Raw genomic sequence first — 14,190 nt, forward strand, 5'->3', positions numbered from 1 at the left:
TTGCGATATTGTTGACAGCCCTACCTCACGTAGGGTGCAGTAAATGGAAGCTTTTGATAGCGCACGCCACTAACGAAAAACGGAAAATCACCAGGACAAACCACTCAGGGGTGTAGGCTACTCTGGAACCATAGGTCACTAATTTGTGTGTTAGTTAGCCTACGTTTGATTACATTTCTGATGCGTGTTGGTTTCCTGTAGGCCTAGTGTAGCACTTTATTCGTTCTTTCTTTTTCTATGTCCGTATATTGGGGGGGACATTTTGGTCATATTTGAATATTGGGGGGGACACGTCCCCCTCAATGTCTATGGTGACTACGGCCCTGGGGTGGCCATACGTTCGGATTTAGGCCGGACAGTTTAAAAGTCCTGTCCAGCGCAGCCTCAAGCCGGACGCTCATTTGTCCTCCTTTTTGGAGTTGCGCTGGGCTTCTAGAATCTTTGCTCGGACGCAACATCGTTTCACAAACTATGGACGCAAAGACTGCTGGTCAAATTATGCGTGGTGCTTCTGTCACTCATCTGATAATTTGCTGCGCAATTTATGAAGGAACCACGGACCGACAGAAAAAGAAAACAAATGTTTTCTCAATCGGGAGGAAATACACATTAAGTGTATCTGTTTGCATCTCTCCAGCGTGTTTTGCTGGCTTAGCCTAAGTAAATATCTGTCTAAGTTATAATAGCCTACCTCAGGTAGGCTATTATAATATTACTACCTCACCTACTACCTCAGGTAGGCTACCTGTAATATCGGTCTGCAGCTTGCTTGCCAGCCTTTCCCAGTACTTCGCAAAAGTTGGCGGCGAAAGAATGTCGGCGACTGGCTACATAAAAAAAAAACACATCTGTAAGTGAGTTCATATTACGTGCGTGATTGAGATGAAACCAGCAGTTTTTCAGCAGGAACATGCGAGGAGGGGTTTAACTTTTCCCATACATTTTTTTAAAACAAGTCAATGGTTTACAATGTTTCAGTCAAGCTTTGGTAAATACAACTGGTATGCAAAATGTATTACCTTTGATTTGCTGTGCTGCATATGGGACAATAGATGCCTAAGTTAGTAGGCCTATTACAATATTTAAATAGCTTAGTCTACCTTTGAAAAAATAAGGGAATCCAGTCCAGTACACATGTTTGGCAAGTAGCCTAGGCTACTACAGACACAGGTGAAGAACAGTCAGCCTCAGCCAGTAGCACAGCCAGATATCAGAAGTCAGCTTCAAAAGCAAGCAGTCCAGACCCTAAAATTGGGCATTGAATAGCTGTGAAGGTAATTCACACACAATTATTTTCTTTCACCAAAATATATTTGGTAACTTCTGTAGACATCCCAAATGGGGTGGGTGTTAAAATTAGTAGAAAAAAAACTGTTGCATAAAACAGTTTTAAGTTGTATCTTTTTTGCCGTGGTATAGTCTTAATTTTTCCATTTAGATGTCTTGAAAAGGTCTTAAAAATCTTTACATTTGCACTTGGAAAATGTGCAGATACCCTGTATTTACCATGAAGTAGTCAGATGTCTCAGTTTCAACATTTGATGTTGTCTATTATCCTTTTGCAATTATGTATATATGTATATGTATGTATATATGTGTGTGTGTGTGTGTGTGTGTGTGTGTGTGTATATGCAGGGCCGGAGTGGGGCCACTTTTCAGCCCGGGAGTTTTAGGCCCAAGACCGGCCCACTTTTTTAGTGGTGGTGGAAATTGGATAAATAAAGCAAAATTTCAGCTCTTACTATCCTGTAGTTTTTATTATAGGCTAATATTCCACTATTCCACAAGGATAGGTTGATAAGTTAACAAAAACAGGAAGGAAGAAATAAAGCATTTGAAATGTATCCCACAATTCCACTAAGAGGCATATTGAACTACTGTATTGTTTACATGTTTTTTTCTGCATGGGTCAGCTATCATGTTGTTGTTTGGTGATTTGCTCCTGTACTACATCCACTTCTGAGCAAACAAGCCATATAGGTTGATCATGTAGCCTACTGCTGTCATAGCCTACTGTTCTTTCTTCCATAAAATAACTTTAATTAATATGGTTAACTCTATTATCCTTTCTACTTGTGCCTATAGTCATAGTTAATTTCGGGCTCATCATTTTCAGCGGGGGACTGCTGATCTGCCGCGCAGGCTACTTTTGTTTTTAGGCCTATATAGGCTACTGCATACACAGATCAAGCTTGAGTTTTGTTATCAATATTTGCATAATATTTGCAAAGTCTATGAATAGCCATATTGGATGATACCAAAATGCTAATATTTTAATTAATTTAATGTTACTTGCGAATAGGTTGACAACGCTATAACGTCCATGTTATTAGCCCAATTATGCCGTTATAATGGCTATCTCTCTTTACCAGTTGCCACTTATGTCTGTTCTCTTCAAAAAAAAATTGGAAGCATGGCACATTTGGCATTTCCCTCCAATACTTTTCGTCTTTTTTACTTGGCCTTTCAGTCCCTTATGGCATCTTTCTACTATCCATCCTCCCTGACGCTTATCACTACGGTAGGGCCGGCCCGGCTGAGAAAACTTTTTAGGAAAGACGGGCTATATGGACCCAACCAATTAACTCTTCTTGGGAGGGGAGAACAACCCATGCAGAGGCTGCGGTTTTAGGCATAGAATGCGAAAGTGTGTAGCCAACTTTAAGAGAAGATAGATTAACGTGACAAATGCCAATATTTTTCCCTCGACCGGCCCAAAAGTGAAGCGGCCCACCGGGAATTCTCCCGATTCTCCCGATTACCCACTCCGGGCCTGTGTATATATATATATATATATATATATAAGTAAGTATAAGTATATATACTCTTTTGATCCCGTGAGGGAAATTTGGTCTCTGCATTTATCCCCGTGACGCCCATACCGTTTCGGTTCTATATGAATACAGGTACTGTTCCACCCCTATATAGGTTTACAAGATTTGCAGATGAGAGAGGTTTGCATTTTACAATTTTGAAAAAAAAAATTGACACACAGCTAAATGCCTTTTAAGTTAAATATTTCTGAATGATTTAAGTGAGTGAGGCCAAGACCTCACTCTCTTACAGTTTGGAATTCAAATTTGTGCAACTTTAGTGGATACAATTTGCTCCCAACACAAAGACCGTTTTATCCTAAACAGAAAAGTGAAGTTTGCTCAATCACAACCTCATTTGCATTTTCTTTTCCAACAGGGGACAGATGCCATCACAAGCTGAGATTAACTATCTGAATAAGGCAAAATGGCTAGAAATGTATGGTGTGGACATGCACAGAGTAAAGGTGAGAAGTGCATGCATGTTTGAGTGACTGTTCCAGTTTTCTGCTGTGCTAGCCTGGAAAACACATTTTTTTTTATTTCCTGAGCCACACAGCTTGATTAATAATTGTTGTTGTAATTGATTTGTGTCAATAAGCCGAGTTACCACTTGCCTCAGTGCTATGATTTTTTCTTTCTTGGTGACTCCGCTGTGAAACATTTAGATGGAGAAAGGATGTTTGTATGCCGGTTTTATGAATCCTATCCTTACTGATGGTCCCGTCACATAAGCTACCGTCCGCCACTGATTTAGTGTATAGGCTACACAATTCAGACCAGGGCTGTTCAATTAATCGATTGATCGTCAGTTATGTCTTCCAACGATTATGAAAACAACAGAATCGAAACATAACGATTATTTCGCTGCATTCTGTTTTGCAACAATGCACTTGTTTTGTCTTGAGTTATAAATACAGCACATTCCTTTCCTTTGCAGTGGTAACTTTTGTAAACATAATCTGTGTTTTTATTTGTTTTACAGTTGAATTGTATTTTAAATTCAATTTAATTCACTGTAATTTTTTTTAAGGTTGTGATTTCAATATTGACCAAAATAATCAGGATTATGATTTTTGCCTTAATCAAGAAGCTCTAGTTTTTACTATTAAGAACTGTCAAACTGTTCAATTTGTGTTCAAAACTGGTCAAAATGAACACATTAATCGTTTTCATTAATTAAAAAAATAATAAAGAAAATAAAGGTTATCTGCAGTACAACCCGGAATGGTTACAATTTATTTGCCATTATTTCCTACATACTGGTCCTTTAAATAGGAAAATTACCAGAAATCTTAGTCACTTTTAAACGTGATGCTAGCAAGCGAGATGCTAATGATCTAATCCGATTCAATGATCTATGCTAGGCTTTTTTTGTTTGAGTTTTTCAAGTTTTCGTAATTTGAATTTCATTTATTTTTTCTCATAAAGTTTGTTGCATGTTAAAACTACGTTTTGGGCTATCTATTGCTATAATTTTCTTGCACTTTACCCCAACGTCGGTTTTATTTTTGGAGGACTAACACCTGGCCTGGACTGAGTTGAAGGCTACTCACTGCTGCTGAGTTTGTGGCTGTTGTTGTTTGGACTTTTGACTGCACAGTATCTCTCTCCCTTTCCATCCTATCGGCAGAGTTTGCTGACCAGCTGCTAGGTTAGTCGGTTGACTAGCCCATCCAGGGAGATTGAGGATTTGTGCTGTGTTTGCCTGCACTGCTGTGCCTCCATGCTCCACACCTGCAATGTAAAGTCTGTGTCTTGTACACAGAGAAACTCCGACAGCATGCCTCCTCAAATGCCACCACTTCCATCGACGAAGATGTGCTCCACCTTTGCCAGGTTACGGGGATCTTTCGGAGGAAGCGCTACATGCACAGTGGGTCGCGTCGCTCCTTTACCATCCATCCATCGACGGAGGATGCCATCCTAACTCTGCAGTCTCGGTGCGGCTCTCCTGGGTGGTCCACTCCTGTAGGCAACTCTGCACCCGCAAGAAAGTCCTCCACAACACATCACCATACGATCTATGCCTGTTGCCGCCTATGCTACTGCTGCTGCTGCCCCTGTCACCGCTGCCACTGACTCTATCTGTGCGGACTCCGGTGGGGAGGCTAATCCCTGCCAGGTAAACCTTTTCAGCTGTGGCTTCTTGCAAGGACGTCATGAGCAGGACTCTTCCTTGGTTAGGCTTGCTATTTTAAGTGCTCGCTCTGTTTCCAATAAAGCATTTATTCTGAATGACCGATTTACGTCCCACCATCTGGACTTTTTGTTTATCACCGAGTCTTGGCTCTCTGGCGTTGATGTCATGGCACTTGGTGACCTTTGCCCTCCTCAGTGTAGTTTCTTAAACTCAACTAGGATCTTTGGTCTTGGTGGTGGTCTAATTACAGTGTTTGTTTTATACTTTTAAACTACAGCTGTTTAAGATGAATGCTTCTGTACTTTGTGCCTTAGTTTACCACCAAAAAGTAATTGTAATTTCATTTAAGAATTTGCTGATCTGTGTTTTATGGCCTGTTGTGTTGATAAGTTACTAATCTTGGGTGACTTTAACATTGGATTTAAGTCAGGGCCTTGCTTTCCCTTCTCTGAAACCAATTGAGAGTTTCCTTTGCTGAATGCTTTGGATCATTGCTGGAAGGTTTAGCCATGTCTCATCCTCATTATCCTGGTGGATGGCAAGATTCTCCCAAAAAAAATGGCTCCATTCATCATCCCTTTAAAGGAACACACCACCCAATGTCAGTAGTAATATATGTTCTTACCTTAACTTTCACGAGTTGAGTCATACCTCTCCCGTGTCGATATGTGCACTCAAACGCTCTGGTGCGCGGCGCAAATGTGTTAGCATGTTGCTATGCTAGCGGGCTCAGACGTAGCCATAGAGAGAGGAAGATAGCAGTAATCAAAAACATCGTCGTTTTCCCTACTTAAATACAGTTGCACGAGTAGTTGATAAAAATGTGTAAGGTCACACAACATGAAACATGGCGATTTTCCAAGCGAATAAACAGGAGAACTACAATGTGTGGCGCAATAGCACTTGGGAGTACTTCGACTTAGCGTAGTAATATTAATTAACACCTATCTATTTGGCACAAGTTAATTGTTTTTTCATCATTAATTAAATATTCGTTGTTTGCATAAAATCTGCATGTTACTGTAGATGCCAGTAAAGTCCAATAATTATGATTAAATGGCTAATTACCGGGTGAATGGAGCGTCTCTCAGCCATCTCTAAAAACATTGCCTTGTGTGCCTTTAAGAAACCTACTAAAGCTAGGTTTCAAGTCGTAACCTCAAAATGTTAAACGAAAAATAGATGACTTAAAAAGTCAATGCAAATTAATTCCATATGCAAAGATTCAAAGATTATCTATTATTCTATGCAAACAAATAATATTTAATTAATGGATTGATGAAAAACTATTAACTTGTGCCAAATAGATATTTTAGTAACAATTTACAAATATTAACAAAGGGTTAGGTAATGACTAGTTTGCTATTTATTATGGCACCTTATTATAAAGTGGTACCCAGAAGAGATCATTTTTGGACCACCAAGCACTGTCAACACTGTAAGCAAGGCTCTTGGCCCTCTGTCTGTTAATCATCACAGTGTTGTTAAGAACCTAGGTGTTTTCCTAGACTCCTTTAACTTTTAATAAGCAAGTCAATAGTTTTGTCAAGGGAAGCTTTTTCCAGCTAAGAATGATAGCAAAGCTTGCGTCTTTTCTCTCTTTCAGTGATTTAGAAATTCTTTCCATGCCTTTATTTTCCTCATGCCTTGATTACTGCAACTCACTATATGTAGGTTTAAATCCTTACTGTCCTCCTAGACCTCTTCGATCATCTTCCCAGTGTCTTCTTTGTGCTCCTTCTGCTTTCCTTAAATCTAAAGGTGACTGCGCTTTCTCTGTCTATGCTCCCCAGCTCTGGAATAGCCTTCTTGATAATGTCAAATCCTGCCCCACTATCAGTAGCTTTAAATCCAACCTAAAGACCTACCTCTTCTCCCTAGCTTTTAACACTCCCTGACCCCTTCACCTCTCCCCCAAATTTTCTTTTTTTCCCTCTCTGTGTTATTTTAACTCATTGTCATTTTCTTTCATTTTTGTTTTTATGTTCATTAATATTAATACAAGGGCCATCTGTTGTTATCTTTGAGATTTTACGTGTGTTATTTTCTTTATTTATTTAATATTTTCTTATTTTTATGTAAAACACTTTGGTCCAATGCTGTTGCTTTTAAATGTGCTATAAAAATAAATTGACTTGACTTGACTTGCTTTGAAAGCAAAATTGGATTCTTGGACAAAAGGAGTGGAAAGAGGTGTCTGTGACATGTTCTAGACATACAACGAGCACACGGGAGGGAATGGATTCATGCACCTGACTGCTTTCATGCAAGATCACCTGAGCAGAAGGTTAGTCGAGTTTGAGAGAGATTTCCCCTCTGTGAAGGACCTGAGGATCGGGAAGGAGTGGATGTGCGATCCTATCATTACCGAACCATCACCCGATTCATCTCTCTCACATGTATGTAACGGAGTTGAACTGAGCTAGCATGCTAGTTGCTCATGTAAATCCTCACACCCCTAACCTTAAGAACGCTTCTAACCACTGAGTTGGAAGCCTGGGCTTTTAGCTCAGTGGTTAGATCGTTCAACTCCCATGCCGGTGTGTGTGTGGAGGTGTGCGGGTTCGAGGGCAGTGAGCGGCGGACGAATTACGACCTCGGTTACATGTACAAGAGGATAAACTACTGGAATTAAAAAACGATGGAGGATTAGACTTTATTCACATCCCAATCTGTCCCATCCTTCTGGATTAAAGTTGAAGGAGAATACCTAGAACTTGCCTCAATGGCATTGAAGACATTGTTGCCATTCCCATCCAAATACTTGTGTGAGGCTGGATTTTCTGCTTTGACCATTCACGTTTGTTCATGGAGTTCTACCTCCTCAGACTGGTTGTGAATGCCAACACAGACACACATTCGAACACACCTTTCAGTTTCCCATGAAACGATTGAAGTCATATCTCTGCCCCACTTATTGATCTGCCCTGGCTAAGACTTGTATTGTAGTGCATGGGCCCTACATCCCTCTGTAATGGCAATCTCAAATTTGTGGATTCTATGAGTTATTTTGTAATTATTTTTGCAAATATTTTGCTATCTTTACATGTGCTTGTTCTTCTCATTTCAGGCTCGAGATGGCAATGAATACAGTTTAGGGCTTACCCCTACTGGGGTTCTGGTATTTGAGGGTGAAGCCAAGATAGGCCTGTTTTTTTGGTGAGTACAGCTAACTAGTCTCATTTAGTGTACATTGTTACATAGTAGGGGTGTGAATCTCTCATGTAAAAGACGATACGATTCACATCTAGATACATGGGCACGATTCGATACAGGAAAAGATACATGTTCATAAAAAACGATTCAGTACGATTCGATGCGATGCGATTCGATGCAGTTCGATGCAGTTGAAGAATGGAAAGCATTCTGAAAGATTTTTTATCATTTGCTTAAGGTGCACATTAATTTTATATTATCAATTATCATGGTCATGTCAATTAGGCAAATACAAATGTGTGAATATGATTATCTAAACTGAGGTTTGTATCATATACTATATTGAAATGAAAAAAAGAATAGTCATTTCAGCCAAACAAAGCAGCCAAATACAACATAAAAATAATTTTTTATAGACTTTATAGATTTTCTAGAGTTATATCTGATTGTTTTCAAGGAGCTGTAGCCTATTGTTGAGGTAAGACAATACCAAAATAAAATCAAGTCTGAGTGAATATGAGCAAAATAATAATAATTTGTAGCCTACATCGTTTTAGCAGCAAGGGTCAAATTATTCTTTAACTTTAAGGAAATCCCTTCATCAAACGTAAGGCTACTCTACAGACTATCGTTGCCGTTTAGGAATGCTATAGTAAGTGTTTAATTTCGCGCTAGAAACAAAAGAGTAAAAACTGTCAAACACCGACAGAGTGCGAGTTGTCACGTGCTTAAGTTGCAGTAGATGTATGGGTAATGAAGTTCTTTGACTACTTTGGGCAATGAGTGTAGCCCAAAACGAACTTCATTACCCACAAATCCGTGCCACGTGTAGTTTCAAAACAGGAAGTGGGATGAACGCGCTGCTTGCAACGTAAATCAGAGTCTAAGCGAGCAGAAAAGGTTATGAACCGATTTGTAACAAGTAAATCGATATAACGACCGGTTCATTTCAGTTTTATTCCGATACGGGGCTTCACATATCGATGTAGCCGTATCTTACACGTTAAAAACGGATACCGATACGTATCGGTTAATCTTTACACCCCTATTACATAGCAATGCCTAATTACTGAGTAAACTGTGTGTGTACCCACCTGCATTCCATAATTTGCTCTGAATCAGTAATATTCAACCAAATATTATATTATTATATTTATTATTAGTTATATTATTGTTATTAGTAGTTTGCCATTTGAGAGGATACCCTTCCCCCATTTTTGCGGTGCTAAGCCAAAGCATCATAGTTTTAAACATTGAATATCCAATGTAAAGAGGTAGCACACATACAGTGATAGTTATGTTTAGCCTAAAGCGAAAGTATCTTCCGACCGGGCCGGGCTGAGGTGATTAGATTAGGCAAGCAGAGGTAGAAGTTTGTGGCAATCGCCTTGTTGCTTTACATTTTTAGTTCAGTTTAAAACGAACAACTTAGTATCAAAAAACACCATTCAGATCTAAAACTAAAAAAAGTCCACCGGGACGTTCGCTTCTATCTGTCAAATATGAGCCCACTTCATCCGCAACAGTCTCGCTTAGTAGTGCTTAATAACCTATACAAGATCGGCTCAGAAAAAACCTTTACGACACTTTAATTACGACTGACCTTACACAGACCTTCAGCTATCTTTAGTAGGCTACCTACTGTAGCCTATGTGTATGGAACAGTCTAGGGATGCATTTCATGGGTGCACTGTTTGACATGTCAGTTAGCCTACTCATTTGCACCACTGGTTAGATGTAATTACGGTATTTCACTCGTGCAATAACAATAAGGTTGAATGTAGGGTTACTCTAATCTAAAAACTAAGAAATATGAACTAAACGCGAATTAAATCTTAGTGGAATAAAATCTTCAGCATATCTTCTACTTATTCAAAAATAAATGAACTGACTTCCAATGCATGAATAAGAAAAATTTACAAAAAATCAATGGCATGACCTATCTTCCTAATACCCATTGAAAAGTCTAACTGCATGGAACTGTCAGGGATTGTTTTTTTGTTTTTACAAAAACACAACAACCAAATAACATATCATGCTGATAGCTTTTGTTCATCTCAAACACAATGTAGCCAGGTGAGATGTTTGCAACTACATGACCTTTTATCATTCCAGTTGCAGTAGGCCTAGATCCCAACCACAATGGATGAACTGTGATGAACTGCCCTACTTGTGATTGTTTTTAGAGATTTTAGAGGTTTTATATCGATGCTATAGAATTTGTGGCTGGTGCTACAAAACTTTTAACCTCTGTAGCACCAGTGCTACTTGCAAAAAAAGTTAACGTACAGCCCGGCTCTCTGGCGTGTTTTGTTTGGTCCTTATTTAAAATATTATGCATGTTTTTTTTTTTTGCACAAAAGCGTCTGCTAATAAATTTAAACATAAACACAAACAAACGTTACTTCCTGCGAAATCCCTGATTGCGCATTTAAAACAAAGAATGAAATGGATTCCTGTAACTGTCCATGAAAGCAGCATAGCGATTGGATAGACTAATCTACTGCACGAAAAAAATGGAAATCGCGACTAGTTCTAAGCCTAACAGATGGCAAAATAGCCTATGGCAATGAGGGGTTTAAAAAAAACATTTATTTCACTCATCTTGCTGGAGTGAACGCAGAATGTGGGCTGTTGCGCAAAGAAATGAATGAGGGAGATGATCGCATCTCTGTTAACTAAAAGCTGTAGGTTTGCTAACATCTCCATTATAAACATGAAATATGTCTCCATGTAGGGTAGTGTAAAGCAGTGAGGTGATAACCATATGCAGGTAGCCAATGTTGCCAATGTCACCTAGCTGAGCTAAACAGAAGACGGGCCCTGCTTGCTCCGTTAAGGTATTTCTGTCCCTCCCAAACTGCATTAAAATAGTGTGTTTAACAGCCAGAATTTCTCATTTTTCCTGGGGTAGGAACCCCTGGACCCCCACTTATATTATCCGGACCCACACTCAGAAAATACTTCCAACGTCCCTGACTGGATGTGAAAAATATATTGCCATAAAACAGCTTTCAAATATTATGACCTCCCAATGTTGACCTGAAGTTGGTGCCAGTGTGTGCATTAATCCCATGCATATTGTTTTGACAGTCTTCAAATCTCTGACAAAGTCATAACTTCTAATGCAATTCAATAATTATAAGATGAAGTTGTTAGAGTGCAGCTAGTTTATCCACATTTGATGGGCTGGGCAAGGGATTGGTTAATTGCTTATAGCTGTATTTTGGATCAGGTTATTGTAAAATCAACTATAAGAATGACAGTGCACCCTTTTGCAGCAGGGAATTTATAGGTTGGTTCAGTTAAGTCAGGACAAAAGCATTTGATTGGTGATGGTGATGACGATGATTATGATTATGATTTTTATTTTTATTATTATTATTATTATTAATAATGGTATTATTACCATTGTTTTTATTATTATCTTCTACGTTCAATTTGAGTACAAGTGATTTTAATTGAAATTGAAATGAAGAAAGCAATATGAGTTTGTTTCATCTTCAGCGTAATTATCTACAACTTTTTCCCTGTGTGTGTGTGTGTGTTTGCTGATGCGTTACGTTAGGCCGAAGATAACTCGTCTGGATTTCAAGAAAAACAAGTTGACTCTTGTAGTGGTAGAGGATGATGAACAGGTAATGCAAGATATATTGTAATAATTTTATGAAATGAATTCACTCAGTAGGGCAACAAATTATGTCTGTCATTTGTTTTTATATATATAGAATTCTGCTGGAAATTGAGTCAGTGATTTCTTTTAGTTGTTTTAAACAGTGAACGGTAGCCTACGGCAGCTAAAGCGAACCTATGGGGGCAATCACCCTTAAGTTTCACTTTCAGTTTGATTGCCCCCATAGGTTCGCTGTAGCTGCCGTTCTGATACTAGGTCAATATTGTGCCAAAATGTCTCGTTATTTTTCCTACTGACAGCACTCGGTAACCTTGATCAACAGGGCTATGGGTTAAAAACGGCTGGAGTTCTCCATTAATCTTATTGGGACAGCCACAGGTCAAACAAATTGCTAGTTCAATATGGTCAAAAAGCTGGAATAACTTCACAGGTGTGCTAATATCAAAAGTTAATTTACATTCTAAAGAACGTGACTCAATAGGGAATTCAGCCAAACCATAGTATATTGGGGTTTAGGTGTGTCTGTAAGTAACTTACTTACTGTGTGGGATTACTGAATGAAGAGTTTATTGTCATAACAATTACCTGAGCATGTTGCCTTTCAGATGCCTTTCAGATGTATTGGAATTAATAAAACAATAATAACCATACAATTACAATTCTACACTTAATTGTGGTTTACATGTCTCTGAAAACAAATCATTTGTTTAGGTTAATGAGAAGCCCTGTTTAATTTTCTCCAATTTACTCATTGCAATATTTCTTTTGCAGGGAAAAGAACAGGAACATACATTTCTGTTCCGTATGGATCATCCCAAGGCTTGTAAGCACCTGTGGAAGTGTGCTGTTGAACATCATGCATTTTTCCGCCTGAGGGGACCTGTCCAGAAAGGCACCACCCGCTCTGGCTTTATACGTATGGGTTCTCGATTTCGCTACAGGTGGGTCAAATACAGTATTATATAAGATGCTGAAGTCTCCTTGAGCAAGATACTGAACCCCATGTTGCTCCCAATGTGCTGATTTGCTTCTTTGAATGGCAACCTTTTGCCATCATTGTCAATGTGTCTGTGGATCTGCAATCCATTGACCATTTATTTAACACATGCCACAGGGTTTTGTAAGACTGTGGTGGGTGGACCTTGCTTGGACCTTCTAGTAGGGGTGGGCGATATACAGTGGCGTAACAAACCAATGGTGGGCGCAGGTGCGAGAGCGGTACGCGGGCCCCACACCGAAGAACATTGGGCCAGTATGAATTAGCTCTGATACATGCAATACACATTAAGGGTGACTTCAATTGTTTATGCAAAGGGCCTGAGGCACCGAAGTAGTTTAGTAGTTACAGATTACAATTTCAAATAAAAAAACACACGACTACATATCCATTACATGTGAAAACATTAAAAAATAATTTTATTAACAGCCTGCAGGCCAGGATAATCTAATATTACTGCATTAATATCAACTCGCATGGAATTATGGGAACACTCAATGCGCCTCTTCAACCCTCTGCTGAAACTGCAAGCGTAGATTGCTTGCTTATATACTCGCACTGCGCAGAAACAAAACTTAATGTAGCCTAAGTTATTTAACCGTCCAGAAACCAAATAAAATCATTCATATGCATACAATCCCCAATCGTCGACGATGTTCCCAATATTTAATGCTCTGGCTCTCGTATTTTCAATGGACAGGATAGCTAACCCACGGAGCCTCTCCTGCCCCATGCTGCTCCTTAGGTATAGGTCTTAATAAGTTTGAGTTTGGAAAAAGATCGCTTAGCTGTTGCCACAGTCACAGGCAATGTCAGAAACAACATGAGTACACACTTCCCCGAATGTGGATGTTACACTGTCATAATCTACCACCAGCATTTTGGCAGTTGAAAAATAGATGACTTCTGTGAAATCTCTGCTTTAAAGCAAGACCTGAATGAGAGGAGTTGTGTTGGGAATGTCGGTGCGATGTCCCTGCTATAATGGTCTGACAAACGTCTTGCCTTTTCAAGCAGGTCATCATCACCTGCGAGTTGAAGGGTCATAGGACGTAAAGACTCAAACACATGACAAGTTTCCCGCATACTTGCAAATCTTTGGGAGAGCTGACTGATTATGATGTCCAGAGTTGCATTAAATACCTGCACTTTGAAGTATCTCTCTGCATCGGTTAAACGCTCATCTTCCGATAGATCGTCAAAGTGATGCTTCACTCTCCGTGCTCTAACATTCTAAAGTTCTTAAAAAAAAATTAAAAAAGGAGGCAGGGCGGGGGTAGCGACGGGCCCCGGGAGGTCACGGGCCCTGGTGCGACTGCACTTGCTGCACCTACTATAGTTACGCCACTGGCGATATATATCGTCTGCGATAATATCGTGATTGCTGTTTTAACGATGTGCAAATTGACATTAACGAGTATTTAAATTACTTATGGGGAAAAAACAC

At 39.4% G+C, this 14,190-nt stretch overlaps 1 protein-coding gene across 1 annotated transcript in view; it reads left to right on the forward strand.

Moving 5' to 3' along the window:
* The window catches only part of epb41l5 (erythrocyte membrane protein band 4.1 like 5), a 318,268-nt gene that overhangs the window by 116,294 nt on the left and 187,784 nt on the right, over positions 1 to 14,190 (forward strand). Inside the window, exons 9-12 of the mRNA XM_076264241.1 lie at positions 3,193 to 3,280; positions 8,027 to 8,115; positions 11,681 to 11,750; positions 12,518 to 12,687. Coding sequence (XP_076120356.1) covers positions 3,193 to 3,280; positions 8,027 to 8,115; positions 11,681 to 11,750; positions 12,518 to 12,687 — 417 coding nt within the window. The remainder of the gene's footprint in view (positions 1 to 3,192; positions 3,281 to 8,026; positions 8,116 to 11,680; positions 11,751 to 12,517; positions 12,688 to 14,190) is intronic.

This window comes from Alosa pseudoharengus, unplaced genomic scaffold, assembly GCF_046254945.1.
Source record: "Alosa pseudoharengus isolate Yale_2024_CS ecotype anadromous, Long Island Sound unplaced genomic scaffold, YU_APseudo_1.1 YU_APseudo_1.1_scf_3, whole genome shotgun sequence".
Lineage (NCBI taxonomy): Eukaryota > Metazoa > Chordata > Actinopteri > Clupeiformes > Clupeidae > Alosa > Alosa pseudoharengus.